Here is an 18,098-nt window from a genome sequence, read left to right as displayed (position 1 = left end):
TTTACATGAGGACACTACAGAAAACACGACCGCACTGCTATGCCATCTTGGATTAGAGTAAAGAGCTCTATCAGCAGCAGGTCATGATGAGATTGGTGCCTCTTTGGTGAAATCAGTGTCTTCCTTGATTACTGAACCTCTAACGTACACTACCAATCAAAAGTTTTAGAACACCTACTGTCATGAGCCCTCTCACTCCACCGGGTTACCACCTTAGTTTGTTTCCACTCTGCTCACCACTCTCTCTCTACTCAGCCTAACTAGCTCCACCTGTCCCTGCTCTGCTCGGCTCTAATTACTCTGCCAGCTGCGCTGCATTACCCACTAACCTCTCCCAGTATTTATAGCCCTGTCTTTCAGCTCTCCTTTGTCAGATCGTCTGCAAAGCTCACACCCGGAACCTGTGTGCTCGCGCTTCTGGCTCACCCTTGTTTTGTGACCCCGGACCTGCCTGATTCCTGGATACTCTTCTGCCCCAGGAAAACCAGACCTGCTTCCTGCCATTACGACTCCTGACTACTCTTCGACCCCGGTAACTCTGACCAGCCTTCTGCCTTGCTACAACGTATTTGGATTTCCCTTGAACTGTACTTCTGCCTGTTTTCATCCGCCCCGTTGTGTCTGTGTTTCCTCCCCCCCCCAGGACTTCTGGACCACCAACCACCGGCGTCATCGGACGCATCGCTGCCACTGGGGGGAGGCACAGACCCAGCACATCGGACGGGAGAACCCCTGGAGCCTTCACTCACTCCCTACATCCCTTTCCCCTTAAGTTTAAATAAACTTTCTGGTGTGACGCAATTGTGGTCCTCTTGTCGTCTGTCTGAACCGTGACACCTACACATTCAAGGGTTTTTCTATATTTGTACTATTTTCTACATCGTAGTAACCCAAAAAGTGTTAAACAAATCAAATTATATTTTATATTTGAGATTCTTCAAATAGCTACCCTTTGCCTTGATGACAGCTTTGCACACTCTTGGCATTCTCTCAACCAGCTTCATGAGCCGTTGAATTGTGACTCCACTTTGTCTCGATATTGACATTTTGCCTGTTTGATTGCCTTGCGGTGGGAACAACCACTCTGTTTGTATTCTGCCATATTCCCCGTCACCTTGCCATGGTTAAATGCGGTGGTTTGTGCTTTCAGTTTTTCACGAATGCTGCCATCTATCCACGGTTTCTGGTTGGGGTAGGTTTTAATAGTAACAGTGCATAAGACACTGCGATAATCTTCACCTTCCCCACTGCCGCACCTCACATAGTCAATTCTCTATCAGATACAGAGGTACCATACTCTGGAATTCTTATCTTTACATTGCCAAAACCTCATCATCCCTCAATAACATCAAGCGAAGACTGGGGGTCAACCTGATGAACCAAACTACCCAATAATCCCCTCTATGTTGCCTAACTCTCTCACACACACACACACATAAGAAAACTTGTTTTTTCTTGTGTACTGAGTATATAATGTACAATTATAATTTATATGCTTTGTTGAACTGATTGAACAAACTTTTTTTTTCTAACCTCACACTGTTTTTAGCTGTTTTTATCTGTACTGTTTTGTCTTTCACTTCTTTTCTTTGGTGCAAATAAATAAAACTGAAAACCTAATACTTCATCCTTACATTAGAACCAACCAAGCACCTCTCAATTAGACAGAGCTGGTCAGCAGGGTGCCACTGCTATGCTATGAGTAGCTATGAGTTGCTGGTCACTGGTCATTTCACACTGGTCATTTCCCTAATGAGGTTTTCTCCACTGATGTATTGGGTTAGACAACGTCCTGGCCCATAGACCCGATCACAGCCACCCATTCCCCCTGTCCACTGTCTGTCCCCCACTCTAATAGGGGCCAACAGAGGCCAATATCATGGGGTCCTTCTAATAATGGGGTTTGATGAATCAGTCCCTCCCTCCTGATTAAAACCCCTAATGGTTCTGCCACCAGTTGGCGTCTGGGTGGTGGGGTCCTGTTAGCCATGTGAGCTCATCACCATCATGGCCGACCCCCCTCATGACATAGGCTGTGTTATCAGGCTCTTCACCAGCAGATGGTGGTATGGTACCATGTTTGGTAGTCAGCTGTATTGTAGTGTTGTTGAAGAGAGTATTTTGCTACAAACGCACCTCACATACTTTCAGTTATTTGTAGGTATTTTACATATGTGTTTGAGCCATGTGTTGTCATCCTATCCAGGTCCAGACTGTGCTCTGTCAGTACCATCCACAGAGTCTTACTGGGTGATGCCTAACGTCAAGCCCTTCGGACAGTCTCTGGGCAGGGCCTCCCATAAGACTGTGGTCCACGGGAAACTCATGTGGGTCGTTGGAGGATACACCTTCAACTACAGCTCCTTCCACATGGTGCTCAAGTAAGGCACTGACTGAAGAGAGGCCTGGAACCTCTGTATGTATGGCTGTCTCTGTCTGTCTGTCTGTCTTTCCCCCTCTTTCTCTTCATCTCTCTCTGTGTATATTTACCTCCTATATATTTGTCTCTCTCCTTCCTGTCTTTTGCCTTCTCTCTGTGGGTCTTTTGCTCCAAACTCTCTGTCTCTCTCTCTCCCCTGTACTACTTCATCTCTCGTTGTCTCCCTTTACCTGTAATATCTCTCTGTATCGCTAACTTCTCCCTCCACTCTCCATCTATCTATCTCTTTGTTGAATGTTCTGTATAGCTCAGGCCTGACTCTCTTTTTTCCTATCTGCAGTTATAATATGGAGAGCAGCACTTGGGATGTGGTGCCAATCAATAGTGGTCCTCTGCAGAGATACGGCCATTCTCTGGCTCTCTACCAGGTAAAGCAGCTAATGGTCACAGCCCACTATCAGCCCACTGTCAGAGTAGATGTGTTCCTTCCATCTAGCTTTCTGTCATCAACTGGTACCATACATCTACAGTGAGGGAAAAAAATATTTGATCCCCTGCTGATTTTGTACGTTTGCCCACTGACAAAGAAATTATCAGTCTATAATTTTAATGGTAGGTTTATTTGAACAGTGAGAGACAGAACAACAACAAAAAAATCCAGAACAACGCATGTCAAAAAATGTTATAAATTGATTTGCATTTTAATGAAGGAAATAAGTGTTTGACCCCCTCTCAATCAGAAAGATTTCTGGCTCCCAGGTGTCTTTTATACAGGTAACGAGCTGAGATTAGGAGCATACTCTTAAAGGGAGTGCTCCTAATCTCAGTTTGTTACCTGTATAAAAGACACCTGTCCACAGAAGCAATCAATTAATCAGATTCCAAACTCTCCACCATGGCCAAGACCAAAGAGCTCTCCAAGGATGTCAGGGACAAGATTGTAGACCTACACAAGGCTGGAATGGGCAACAAGACCATCGCCAAGCAGCTTGGTGAGAAGGTGACAACAGTTGGTGCGATTATTCGCAAATGGAAGAAACACAAAAGACCTGTCAATCTCCCTCGGCCTGGGGCTTCATGCAAGATCTCACCTCGTGGAGTTGCAATGATCATGAGAATGGTGAGGAATCAGCCCAGAACTACACGGGAGGATCTTGTCAATGATCTCAAGGCAGCTGGGACCATAGTCACCAAGAAAACAATTGGTAACACACTACGACGTGAAGGACTGAAATCCTGCAGCGCCCGCAAGATCCCCCTGCTCAAGAAAGCACATATACAGGCCCGTCTGAAGTTTGCCAATGAACATCTGAATGATTCAGAGGAGAACTGGGTGAAAGTTTCATGGTCAGATGAGACCAGAATCGAGCTCTTTTGCATCAACTCAACTCGCCGTGTTTGGAGGAGGAGGAATGCTGCCTATGACCCCAAGAACACCATCCCCACCATCAAACATGGAGGTGGAAACATTATGCTTTGGGGGTGTTTTTCTGCTAAGGGGACAGGACAACTTCACCGCATCAAAGGGACGATGGATGGGGCCATGTACTGTCAAATCTTGGGTGAGAACCTCCTTCCCTCAGCCAGGGCATTGAAAATGGGTCGTGGATGGGTATTCCAGCATGACAATGACCCAAAACACACGGCCAAGGCAACAAAGGAGTGGCTCAAGAAGAAGCACATTAAGGTCCTGGAGTGGCCTAGCCAGTCTCCAGACCTTAATCCCATAGAAAATCTGTGGAGGGAGCTGAAGGTTCGAGTTGCCAAACGTCAGCCTCGAAACCTTAATGACTTAGAGAAGATCTGCAAAGAGGAGTGGGACAAAATCCCTCCTGAGATGTGTGCAAACCTGGTGGCCAACTACAAGAAACGTCTGACCTCAGTGATTGCCAACAAGGGTTTTGCCACCAAGTACTAAGTCATGTTTTGCAGAGGGGTCAAATACTTATTTCCCTCATTAAAATGCAAATCAATTCATAACATTTTTGACATGCGTTTTTCTGGATTTTTTTGTTGTTATTCTGTCTCTCACTGTTCAAATAAACCTACCATTAAAATTATAGACTGATCATGTCTTTGTCAGTGGGCAAACGTACAAAATCAGCAGGGGATCAAATACTTTTTTCCCTCACTGTATATACTGTAGGGTTCTCTCTCTGACTCTTTCTGTGTCTCTGGGTGTTTCTTTCTCCTTCACACATATACTGTGTACATTTATACAGGGTTCCCTCCTCTCTCTCTCTTTTTCTTTCTTTCTTTCTTTCTTTCTTTCTTTCTTTCTTTCTTTCTTTCTTTCTTTCTTTCTTTCTTTCTTTCTTTCTTTCTTTCTTTCTTTCTTTCTTTCTTTCTTTCTTTCTTTCTTTCTTTCTTTCTTTCTCTCTCTCTCTCTCTCTCTCTCTCTCTCTCTGTGGTTATCCTCTCTCCCTCTCTCTGTTGGGTGAGGGAGCTAAGAGGATTGCCTCCCTGGGTCTGAGTAGAGATCACATGGCAGTAAGATGGAGTTGGGGACCTCAGGGTTTGTCAGAGAGCAGAAGGGCTGCAGGTTTTGCCTTGGCTAACTGACGCTTTGTCTCACTAGGGGAAACAAGCATGACCACATTTAAAATGCCTTCTCTGCCTCTTCTCCCCTTGAAACTATAGGAGTCTGTCTGAATGACCCTCCCTGTCAAATAGAAAGGCTGCCTCTGGCATGAATGTGTGACATTAAACTCTTCCTTTACTGCTAAACTCTTAAATGCTTGGGTTGCTTTCATGAAGGGGTACAAATGGATTTTATATTAGATGTCTTACTATGGTTACTCACCTAAGGGGATTCAGCTTTGCTTACGTGAGTTGATTGGAAGTAGTATTTTACAGCTCAAAGGTTATGGCTTGAAAGGCTGAGAAGTTTATTTTGGACGTCAAAAAGCTTTCCAGTTTCACTGACTCGCTCAATGATGCGCAGCTCACTCACTGGCGATGGCCGATGCGCTCTTGCCAAAAGCTTATCTCTCTTTTGTTTTACTTTGTAAAACAATGCTGTTCGCTCAATAGGCCTATTTGGAAGTTGATAACTTGGTAGCCTACAGACAGAATAGTCTTCTCTTTTCAGCAGGATCCATTTGCTTTCCAACATGTTTTCCCGCGATTGTATTTTAAATATTGCGAAAGGCCTGTTTTGGCTGCATGCTGTTCACTGACAGATTTGAGGCGCGTTCCCGACTGTAAGCATGCATTGTGATTGGGCTACACACAATCCACAGCTAGGCTATTTTTTAAAATAAGCTATTGATCCTCTGTGACTAAATTATAGGCTCACTCTGTGTGTAGTATTCGGAATTATTTCATTTCTTTCTGAACAGACAGCAGTAATTATATAACTTTGGCAAATGTATTTCAATTTATCAGGGCAACTCCAGTACACTTCCCACGGCTATGATTCTATAAGGAAACTTAAGTATCTTGTTGCAAACAGGATACATGTTTTGGATTATTTTTTACTTTGTACAGTCTTCCATTTTTCACTCTGTTATTTAGGTTAGTATTGTGGATTATCTACAATGTTATTGATCCATCCTCAGTTTTCACATATCACAACCATTAAACTCTGTAACTGTTTTATAATCACCATTGGCCTCATATTGAAAACCCTGAGCAATTTCCTTCCTCTCTGGCATGTTAGGAAATACACCTATATCTTTGTAGTGACTGGGTGTATTGATACACCATCCAAAGCCTAATTAACAACTTCACCATGCTCAAAGGGATATACAGCGTCTGCTTTTTGAATTTTTACACATCTACCAATCGGTGCCCTTCTTTGTGAGGCATTGAAAAACCTCCCTGGTCTTTGTGGTTGAATCTGTGGTTGAAATTCACTACTCGATTGAGGGACCTTCCAGATAATTGTTTAGGGTACAAATATGTGGTTGTCATTCAAAAATCATGTTAACACTTATTATTGAACACGGAATGAGTCCATGCAACTTACAGTGCCTTGGAAAGTATTCACACCTCTTTACTTTTTCCACATTTTGTTGTGTTACAGCCTGAATGTAAAAAAAAAAAAAATACACAGAATACCCCATAATGTCAAAGTGGAATTATGTTTTTCAAAATGTTTACAAATTAATTACAAATGAAAAGCTGAAATGTCTTCAGTCAATACGTGTTCAACCCCTTTGTTATGGCAAGCCTAATTAAGTTCAGGATAAAACATTTGCTATCCCAGTCTGCTGTCCACACATGCTTCAAGATGGCCACCATTGTTCCTGTACCCAAGAATGCAAAGGTAACTGAACTAAATGACTATCGCCCTGTAGCACTCACTTCTGTCATCATGAAGTGCTTTGAGAGACTAGTCAAGGATCATATCACCTCAACCTTACCTGTCACACTAGACCCACTTCAATTTACTTACTGCCCCAATAGGTCCACAGACAACGCAATCGCCATCACACTGCACACTGCCCTATCCCATCTGGACAAGAGGAATACCTATGTAAGAATGCTGTTCATTGACTATAGCTCAGCATTCAACAACATAGTACCCTCCAAGCTCATCATTAAGCTTGAGGCCCTGGGTCTCAACCCCGCCCAGTGCAATTGGGTCCTGGACTTCCTGACGGGCCGCCTCCACTTCGCTGATCCTCAACACTGGGGCCCCACAAGGGTGTGTGCTCAGCCCCCTCCGGTACTCCCTGTTCACCCATGACTGCGTAGCCATGCACGCCTCCAACTCAATCATCAAGTTTGCAGACGACACAACAGTAGTAGGCTTGATTACCAACAACGATGAGACAGCCTACAGGGAGGAGGTGAGGGCTCTCGGAGTGTGGTGTCAGGAAAATAACCTCTTACTCAACGTCAACAAAACAAAGGAGATGATCGTGGACTTCAGGGAACAGCAGAGGGAGTACCCCCTATCCACATCGACGGGACAGCAGTGGAGGGGGGGCAAACTATCTGCCCTCCAGGACACCTACAGCACCCGATGTCACAGGAAGGCCAAAAATATAATCAAGGACAACTACCACCCGAGCCACTACCTGTTCACCCCGCTATCATCCAGAAGGCGAGGTCAGTACAGGTGCATCAAAGCTGGGACCGAGAGACTGAAAAAACAGTTTCTATCTCAAGGCCATCAGACTGTTAAACAGCCATCACTAGCACAGAGAAGCTGCTGCCTACATGCAGACTTGAAAATCACTGGCCACTTTAATAAATTGAACACTAGTCACTTTAATAATGCCACTTTAATAATGTTTACATATCTTGCATTACCCATCTCATATGTATATACTGTATTCTATACTATCTATTGCATCTTAGACTATGCCACTCTGATAATGACATTGCTCATCCATATATTGATATATTCTTATTCCATTCCTTTACTTAGATTTGTGTGTATTAGGTTTTTGTTGTAGAACTGTTAGATATTACTTGTTAGATATTACTGCACTGTCGGAACTAGAAGCACAAGCATTTCGCTACACTCGCAATAACATCTGCTAACCATGTGTATGTGACCAATACATTTTATTTTATTTTATTTGAATAAGTTGCATGGACTCCCTCTGTCTGCAATAATAGTGTTTAACATTATTTTTGAATGACTACCTCATCTCTGTACCCCACACACACAATTATCTGTAAGGTCCCTCAGTCGAGCAGTGAATTTCAAACAAAGATTCAACCATCCGGCATGAAAAATACATTTCACTGTTTGCAATGTAAAAATGATAATAAAAGCAATCAGACTTTAATTCAACTTTGACTCCTCTGTAATTCTCCAGCCCCCTAAAACATGTAATGTGAAAACTTACCGGATATTCTAAGAATTGATTCACGTTGGGCTGGCCCGCATTTACGCTTTGCACAACATTGTAGCCTATATAGACCAACGCATGGCCATTGCTGTGGTGAGAGAAAGAAGCGCGCCTGTATCTCTCACAGAACTACTGTAAAATGAGATTCACTTTCTATGATCTCTCCCCCTCTCTCTGTGCTGATAGACATGAGCCTTCAACTCTCATATATCCAGTAAAAGACGAGGCCAAATCTACACTGGAGTTGCTTACCAAGACAACATTAAATGTTCCTGAGTGGCCTAGTTACAGTTTTGACTTAAATCGGCTTGAAAATCTATGGCAAGACTTGAAAATGGCTGTCTAGCAATCATCAACAATCAACTTGAAAGAGCTTGAAGAATTTAAAAAAGAATAATGGGCAAATATTGTACAATCCAGGTGTGCAAATCTCTTAGGAACTTACCCAAAAAGACTCACAGCTGTAATCACCGCCAAAGGTGCGTCTACAAAGTATTGACTTGGGTGTGAATACTATTTCTGTATTTATATTTCAATAAATGTGTAAACATTTCTAAAAGTATGTTTTCACTTTGTCATTATTGGTTATTGTGTGTAGATGGTTGAGAAAAAACATATATTTAATCCATTTTGAATTCAGGCTGTAATACAACAAGATTTTGAATAAGTAAAGGGGTATGACTACTTCTTGAAAGTACTGTATGTGTGTTAGTGTGAGTGTGTGCATGCATGTGTGGACAGTCATGGCTGTGTGCCCACTTTTTGACTATACCCCTATCTTTCACATGTTCCATTCATGTGTTTGATTGAACACACTTAGTCCATCAAATGTTCCTTTACCATTCACAATGGTGTACCTGCACCACTGGTGTGTCCAGGTGTCAATTAACCAAAAACTGAAAAATTTGAGGAAATGGAGGAAACGTCTCTATATTAGTCATTATGGCAGTAGAGACATATTTAGTTGTACCTGTTTAACTCCCTCCTCCGTTATGAACCCCCTTTCCTTCACTCTGTTCATTTCCTCTGCGGGTGGGAAGATCCATGTTTGGCCGCTGTTCTTCATCCACCGGCCCCACATACGGAAAGCAGCAATCCACAATTAGCATATAAATGGACATCTACATTGAAGAGATTTTAAATGTAAGCCTTATGCTGAGCTAGTGCAGCACATAATTTTTATTTATTTTTTTATTTCACCTTTATTTAACCAGGTAAGCCAGTTGAGAACAGGTTCTCATTTACAACTGCGACCTAGCCAAGATAAAGCAAAGTAGTGCAATAAAAACAACACAGAGTTACATATGGGGTAAAAAAAAACATAAAGTCAGAAATACAACAGAAAATATATATACAGTGTGTGCAAATGTAGCAAGTTATGGAGGTAAGGCAATAAATAGGCTATAGTGCAGAATAATTACAATAGTATTAACACTGGAATGCTAGATGTGCAAGAGATGATGTGCAAATAGAGATACTGGGGTGCAAAAGAGCAAAATAAATAACAATATAGGGATGAGGTAGTTGGGTGGGCTAGTTTCAGATGGGCTGTGTACAGGTGCAGTGATCGGTAAGGTGCTCTGACAACTGATGCTTAAAGTTATTGAGGGAGATAAGAGTCTCCAGCTTCAGAGATTTTTGCAATTCGTTCCAGTCATTGGCAGCAGAGAACTGGAAGGAATGGCGGCCAAAGGAGGTGTTGGCTTTGGGAATGACCAGTGAGATATACCTGCTGGAGCGCAGACTACGGGTGGGTGCTGCTATGGTGACCAATGAGCTAAGATAAGGCGGGGATTTGCCTAGCAGTGATTTATAGATTGCCTGGAGCCAGTGGGTTTGACGACGAACATGTAGTGAGGACCAGCCAACAAGAGCGTACAGGTCACAGTGGTGGGTAGTGTATGGGGCTTTGGAGACAAAACGGATGGCACTGTGATAGACTACATCCAATTTGCTGAGTAGAGTGTTGGAGGCTATTTTGTAAATGACATCGCCGAAGTCAAGGATCGGTAGGATAGTCAGTTTTACGAGGGCATGTTTGGCAGCATGAGTGAAGGAGGCTTTGTTGCGAAATAGGAAGCCGATTCTAGCTTTAACTTTGGATTGGAGATTCTTTATGTGAGTCTGGAAGTTGAGTTTACAGTCTAACCAGACACCTAGATATTTGTAGTTGTCCACATACTCTAGGTCAGACCCGTCGAGAGTGATGATTCTAGTCGGGTGGGCGGGTGCTAGCAGCGTTCGATTGAAAAGCATGCATTTAGTTTTACTAGTGTTTAAGAGCAGTTGAAGGCTACTGAAGGATTGTTGTATGGCATTGAAGCTCGTTTGGAGGTTTGTTAACACAGTGTCCAATGAAGGGCCAGATGTATACAAAATGGTGTCGTCTGCGTAGAGGTGGATCTGAGAGTCACCAGCAGCAAGAGCGACATCATTGATATACACGGAGAAATCAAGCCAACAAACCTGGAATCTAGAGACAGGAACATGAGAGAATAGACTTTCAGGGTCAGGGAGAAGATCATGTGTGGGTGTGACCATGCATGTTGTTGTTTATACACACACACACAGACACACACACACATACATACACACACACACACACACACACACACACACACACACACACACACACACACACACACACACACACACACACACACACACACACACACACCCCTACTCTCTCCCCTCCATACACACCATCCCCCTCAAGTCTGTAATTCAAGAGTCCTCCATCTACCCTGAAATATGTAATTCTTCTCTATCTCCCCTCTGAGGATTGAGAGATTACCGTAAGTGTCTGCCGCTGCTAGGAATATAGGCTGTCGCCCGCGCCCATTATCGATTTTATAATACCGACCGAAGCAATAGCTCGTCATTACACATGCATTTAGATCATATCGTTTATATAACATCCCCTGCTTGGCATTCACATTTTGTATTCACAAATAAAAAAGTTACCTTCAATAAAAGTCCCCACTGTCGGAAATAGAGCTTTGGAGGGACGCGTGGTAGAAACAGAAGCGTGGGGGTTGCTGGTGGTGCAGTGGTTAAACCCCCCTCCAGCCGGATGGGATTACTAATTGTGTGTTGGAGTGTGTGTTTGGCTGTGTGTTGGAGTGTATGTTTGGCTGTGTGTTGGAGTGTGTGTTTGGCTTGTGTGTTTGAGTGTGTGTTTGGCTTGTGTGTTGGAGTGTGTGTTTGACTGTGTGTTGGAGTGTGTGTTTGGCTGTGTGTTGGAGTGTATGTTTGGCTGTGTGTTGGAGTGTGTGTTTGGCTGTGTGTTGGAGTGTGTGTTTGGCTGTGTGTTGGAGTGTGTGTTTGGCTGTGTGTTGGAGTGTGTGTTTGGCTGTGTGTTGGAGTGTGTGTTTGGCTGTGTGTTGCAGTGTGTGTTTGGCTTGTGTGTTTGAGTGTGTGTTTGGCTTGTGTGTTGGAGTGTGTGTTTGACTGTGTGTTGGAGTGTGTGTTTGGCTGTGTGTTGGAGTGTATGTTTGGCTGTGTGTTGGAGTGTGTGTTTGGCTGTGTGTTGGAGTGTGTGTTTGGCTGTGTGTTGGAGTGTGTGTTTGGCTGTGTGTTGCAGTGTGTGTTTGGCTGTGTGTTGGAGTGTGTGTTTGGCTGTGTGTTGGAGTGTGTGTTTGGCTGTGTGTTGGAGTGTGTGTTTGGCTGTGTGTTGGAGTGTGTGTTTGGCTGTGTGTTGCAGTGTGTGTTTGGCTGTGTGTTGGAGTGTGTGTTTGGCTGTGTGTTGGAGTGTGTGTTTGGCTGTGTGTTGGAGTGTGTGTTTGGCTGTGTGTTGCAGTGTGTGTTTGGCTGTGTGTTGGATGTGTGTTTGGCTGTGTGTTGGAGTGTGTGTTTGGCTGTGTGTTGGAGTGTGTGTTTGGCTGTGTGTTGGAGTGTGTGTTTGGCTGTGTGTTGGAGTGTGTGTTTGGCTGTGTGTTGGAGTGTGTGTTTGGCTGTGTGTTGGAGTGTGTGTTTGGCTGTGTGTTGGAGTGTGTGTTTGGCTGTGTGTTGGAGTGTGTGTTTGGCTGTGTGTTGGAGTGTGTGTTTGGCTGTGTGTTGGAGTGTGTGTTTGGCTGTGTGTTGGAGTGTGTGTTTGGCTGTGTGTTGGAGTGTGTGTTTGCTGTGTGTTGGAGTGTGTGTTTGCTGTGTGTTGGAGTGTGTGTTTGGCTGTGTGTTGCAGTGTGTGTTTGGCTGTGTGTTGGAGTGTGTGTTTGGCTGTGTGTTGGAGTGTGTGTTTGGCTGTGTGTTGGAGTGTGTGTTTGGCTGTGTGTTGGAGTGTGTGTTTGGCTGTGTGTTGGAGTGTGTGTTTGGCTGTGTGTTGGAGTGTGTGTTTGGCTGTGTGTTGGAGTGTGTGTTTGGCTGTGTGTTGGAGTGTGTGTTTGGCTGTGTGTTGGAGTGTGTGTTTGGCTGTGTGTTGGAGTGTGTGTTTGGCTGTGTGTTGGAGTGTGTGTTTGGCTGTGTGTTGGAGTGTGTGTTTGGCTGTGTGTTGGAGTGTGTGTTTGGCTGTGTGTTGGAGTGTGTGTTTGGCTGTGTGTTGGAGTGTGTGTTTGGCTGTGTGTTGGAGTGTGTGTTTGGCTGTGTGTTGGAGTGTGTGTTTGGCTGTGTGTTGGAGTGTGTGTTTGGCTGTGTGTTGGAGTGTGTGTTTGGCTGTGTGTTGGAGTGTGTGTTTGGCTGTGTGTTGGAGTGTGTGTTTGGCTGTGTGTTGGAGTGTGTGTTTGGCTGTGTGTTGGAGTGTGTGTTTGGCTGTGTGTTGGAGTGTGTGTTTGGCTGTGTGTTGGAGTGTGTGTTTGGCTGTGTGTTGGAGTGTGTGTTTGGCTGTGTGTTGGAGTGTGTGTTTGGCTGTGTGTTGGAGTGTGTGTTTGGCTGTGTGTTGGAGTGTGTGTTTGGCTGTGTGTTGGAGTGTGTGTTTGGCTGTGTGTTGGAGTGTGTGTTTGGCTGTGTGTTGGAGTGTGTGTTTGGCTGTGTGTTGGAGTGTGTGTTTGGCTGTGTGTTGGAGTGTGTGTTTGGCTGTGTGTTGGAGTGTGTGTTTGGCTGTGTGTTGGAGTGTGTGTTTGGCTGTGTGTTGGAGTGTGTGTTTGGCTGTGTGTTGGAGTGTGTGTTTGGCTGTGTGTTGGAGTGTGTGTTTGGCTGTGTGTTGGAGTGTGTGTTTGGCTGTGTGTTGGAGTGTGTGTTTGGCTGTGTGTTGGAGTGTGTGTTTGGCTGTGTGTTGGAGTGTGTGTTTGGCTGTGTGTTGGAGTGTGTGTTTGGCTGTGTGTTGGAGTGTGTGTTTGGCTGTGTGTTGGAGTGTGTGTTTGGCTGTGTGTTGGAGTGTGTGTTTGGCTGTGTGTTTTGTGCACTCCTCTTCCTCTCCCACTGCTTCTACTACAGGACTCAGACTGTGCGTGTGAGAGAGTAATCTCTCGTGGACAGAGGCATGTAAAATAAATGGTATTAGCCTCTGTCAACAGACTGTGGGAATGCGACGACTAACAAGGAACTTTGTTCCGGTATGCTGATTCTTCGGCACTGATCATTTGGACAAATCACGATTTTGCAGGTGCTCTTATCTTTCGAATTTCGGAAGGGGAGGGGACGTTTGGCTCATAGACTAGCCTGAAACGTGCATAGTATCTTTCGCGTTAGTATCTTTCTCCTAACATCTCCCCCCAGAACTTACTCAAGCATTTTACGCAATTATGCAAGATTTTAGTTCTGGGATTAGTGAAACGTGATTCAGGTGGGGGCTGCAGTGCGTGCTGAGGTAATTTGGAAGTAAGAGAGAAGCAGATTTCCTTGACAGAAAAGACTCTTAAGGCTGTTGGTTCCCTGGTGGGATGTGTTTGTGGCCAGGGATATGGTATAATTGGCCCCTTGCGGTGTAGTGACACAGTGTGTTACCTGTGCTAGGATGTTCCCTTCTTTGTTCCTGTGAGGGTGGAGCTCCTCTAGGTTGACTGTACAGTACAGAATGTTGCTTTATGTTTAGGAAATGGATAGTTGCAGTAGAGTAGTAGTCTGCACTGTAAAATAAGGATGCCATAGCATTTATGACTATTGTTATCTTAGATCACTGCAATGGCTGTAGTAGGTTTTAGTAGCATAAACTCTAAAAGGTTTTAGTAGCATAACTATCAGGTTAAGGTACTGTAGTGTCAGGTCATTGAGTGTATGGTAGTTGACTGCAGTATGAGGGCTGTAGCAGCAGTCTTTCTTATTGATTGTTGATGTTCATAGTGCAATGTAGCTATACCAAGTGTGTGTGTGTGGGGTATTTGGGGTCCAACTTCCACTCTGGCAGAGCTGATACACTCTCTGGAGAAGCTCAGGGTGCTGTAGCTCAATAGCGCCAACACACACACACATACTCACACACACACACACACACACACACACACACACACACACACACACACACACACACACACACACACACACACACACACACACACACACACACACACACACACACACACACACACACACACACACACACACACACACACACACACACACACACACACACACACACACACACACACACACACACACACACACTGTCTCGCCTTCTTCTCATACTGAACACAAGCATGCACAGAGCAGACATATTGTGGAGGGCAGTCGTGGATAGAAAGCCCTTTAATCTTGTCTGTCTTTACACATAGAAACACAATCTCTAACACATATTCTCTGTCATCTCATGCCTCTGTTGTTTGCCCCCCTCCTCAGGACGACATCTACATGTATGGGGGGAAGCTGGAGGCCGGTTCAGGCAACGTGACAGACGAGCTGTGGGTCTTTAACATCCCTAGTCGTACTTGGTCCCTGAGGACCCCGAGCAGCCTGGTCCAGGGACAGCCCTACGCCGTGGAGGGACACTCCGCCCACCTGGCTGAACTGACCAATGGGGACCTGGTGATGGTGGTCATCTTCGGATACTCACCCGTCTACAGCTACATCAGCAAAGTGCAGGAATACAACATCAGTAGGTCCAAGAATGGAGAGATGGATGGATGGATGGATGGATGGATGGATGGATGGGTGGGTGGGTGGGTGGATGAATCAAATGAATGAGTGAATGAAGTCTGTCTAGCCACATACTGTTTCCCTCCCTCCATCTATCCATCTATCCATTCATTGATCTCTCTTGTCTGTCTTCTTAACCAATTGATTTGTCTCAGTCTGACGTTAATCAATCAATCAATCAATCAATTTTATTTTATATAGCCCTTCTTACATCAGCTAATATCTCGAAGTGCTGTACAGAAACCCAGCCTAAAACCCCAAACAGCTAGTAATGCAGGTGAAGAAGCACGGTGGCTAGGAAAAACTCCCTAGAAAGGCAAAACCTAGGAAGAAACCTAGAGAGGAACCAGGCTATGAGGGGTGGCCAGTCCTCTTCTGGCTGTGCCGGGTGGAGATTATAACAGAACCATGCCAAGATGTTCAAAAATGTTCATAAGTGACAAGCATGGTCAAATAATAATCAGGAATAAATCTCAGTTGGCTTTTCATAGCCGATCATTAGAGTTTAAAACAGCAGGTCTGGGACAGGTAGGGGTTCCATAACCGCAGGCAGAACAGTTTAAACTGGAATAGCAGCAAGGCCAGGCGGACTGGGGACAGCAAGGAGTCACCACGGCCGGTAGTCCCGACGTATGGTCCTAGGGCTCAGGTCTCTCAGTTGGCTTTTCATAGCCGATCAATCAATCAGTCCACTAGCCCACTGATGAGTCCACCCTCCATTAGCCTGCTATATATCTGAGGCAAGATAATCAGATAATTGGGTTATTAAGTGGGGTTAACAGCCATGATGAATAATCCACATGAATGAATTCAGATTTACATCCCATATACAGTGGGGGAAAAAAGTATTTAGTCAGCCACCAATTGTGCAAGTTCTCCCACTTAAAAAGATGATAGAGGCCTGTAATTTTCATCATAGGTACATGTCAACTATGACAGACAAAATGAGGAAAAAAAATCCAGAAAATCACATTGTAGGATTTTTTATGAATTTATTTGCAAATTATGGTGGAAAATAAGTATTTGGTCAATAACAAACGTTTCTCAATACTTTGTTATATACTCTTTGTTGGCAATAACACAGGTCAAATGTTTTCTCTAAGTCTTCACAAGGTTTTCACACACTGTTGCTGGTATTTTGGCCCATTCCTCCATGCAGATCTCCTCTAGAGCAGTGATGTTTTGGGGCTGTTGCTGTGCAACACGGACTTTCAACTCCCTCCAAAGATTTTCTATGGGGTTGAGATCTGGAGACTGGCTAGGCCACTCCAGGACCTTGAAATGCTTCTTACGAAGCCACTCCTTCGTTGCCCGGGCAGTGTGTTTGGGATCATTGTCATGCTGAAAGACCCAGCCACGTTTCATCTTCAATGCCCTTGCTGATGGAAGGAGGTTTTCACTCAAAATCTCACGATACATGGCCCCATTCATTCTTTCCTTTACACGGATCAGTCGTCCTGGTCCCTTTGCAGAAAAACAGCCCCAAAGCATGATGTTTCCACCCCCATGCTTCACAGTAGGTATGGTGTTCTTTGGATGCAACTCAGCATTCTTTGTCCTCCAAACACGACGAGTTGAGTTTTTACCAAAAAGTTCTATTTTGGTTTCATCTGACCATATGACATTCTCCCAATCCTCTTCTGGATCATCCAAATGTACTGGACATGTACTGGCTTAAGCAGGGGGACACGTCTGGCACTGCAGGATTTGAGTCCCTGGCGACGTAGTGTGTTACTGATGGTAGGCTTTGTTACTTTGGTCCCAGCTCTCTGCAGGTCATTCACTAGGTCCCCCCGTGTGGTTCTGGGATTTTTGCTCACCGTTCTTGTGATAATTTTGACCCCACGGGGTGAGATCTTGCGTGGAGCCCCAGATCGAGGGAGATTATCAGTGGTCTTGTATGTCTTCCATTTCCTAATAATTGCTCCCACAGTTGATTTCTTCAAACCAAGCTGCTTACCTATTGCAGATTCAGTCTTCCCAGCCTGGTGCAGGTCTACAATTTTGTTTCTGGTGTCCTTTGACAGCTCTTTGGTCTTGGCCATAGTGGAGTTTGGAGTGTGACTGTTTGAGGTTGTGGACAGGTGTCTTTTATACTGATAACAAGTTCAAACAGGTGCCATTAATACAGGTAACGAGTGGAGGACAGAGGAGCCTCTTAAAGAAGAAGTTACAGGTCTGTGAGAGCCAGAAATCTTGCTTGTTTGTAGGTGACCAAATACTTATTTTCCACCATAATTTGCAAATAAATTCATTAAAAATCCTACAATGTGATTTTCTGGATTATTTTTTCTCAATTTGTCTGTCATAGTTGACGTGTACCTATGATGAAAATTACAGGCCTCTCTCATATTTTTAAGTGGGATAACTTGCATAATTGGTGGCTGACTAAATACTTTTTTTCCCCACTGTATACCCGGTGACAGATTTAGAGTGTTGCAAAATAGGCAAAGAGACAGCAACACCCACAGATGACCGCAGCAACGTTGGATTCATTTCATGGTACTGAAAGATGAATACATTGTTGTTGGGGTCATCTTTGGGTGTTACTGTCACTCATCTATTTATGGAAGGCTCAGGATCTTTTATGTGTACCCAGATAACTATCTTTTCCCATTAAATTATTTTTTTGTAGCACCATTACCTGCATAGTACTCTGTAGCAGTCTTATTCTTATGATGGCTAGTACACTTACTGTCTATAAACAGACACTTATACACTCCACAGTACCTTTAAGGTTATCCTCTTTTTTTGTAAGATTTGATCTTTTATAAACAATACGAAACATACACATACAAATGACAACATCATACAAACATCAACTACATCACACCTGCCCAGACCCACTAGCACACAGCCCCATCTCCAGCGCCCGCATCACTTTCCGCCACATGACCTGAAACGGC

The 18,098-nt window shown here is 44.3% G+C and overlaps 1 protein-coding gene across 1 annotated transcript in view; it reads left to right on the top strand.

Annotated features, from left to right (window-relative positions):
* LOC121571651 (attractin-like protein 1) overlaps positions 1 to 18,098 on the top strand; it is a 351,689-nt gene that overhangs the window by 68,788 nt on the left and 264,803 nt on the right. Inside the window, exons 6-8 of the mRNA XM_041883244.1 lie at positions 2,207 to 2,381; positions 2,721 to 2,808; positions 14,896 to 15,151. Coding sequence (XP_041739178.1) covers positions 2,207 to 2,381; positions 2,721 to 2,808; positions 14,896 to 15,151 — 519 coding nt within the window. The remainder of the gene's footprint in view (positions 1 to 2,206; positions 2,382 to 2,720; positions 2,809 to 14,895; positions 15,152 to 18,098) is intronic.

Source organism: Coregonus clupeaformis, chromosome 1, assembly GCF_020615455.1.
Source record: "Coregonus clupeaformis isolate EN_2021a chromosome 1, ASM2061545v1, whole genome shotgun sequence".
Taxonomy (NCBI): domain Eukaryota; kingdom Metazoa; phylum Chordata; class Actinopteri; order Salmoniformes; family Salmonidae; genus Coregonus; species Coregonus clupeaformis.
The sequence above is the reverse complement of the archived record's forward strand: the minus strand, read 5'-3'. Positions and strand labels throughout refer to the sequence as shown.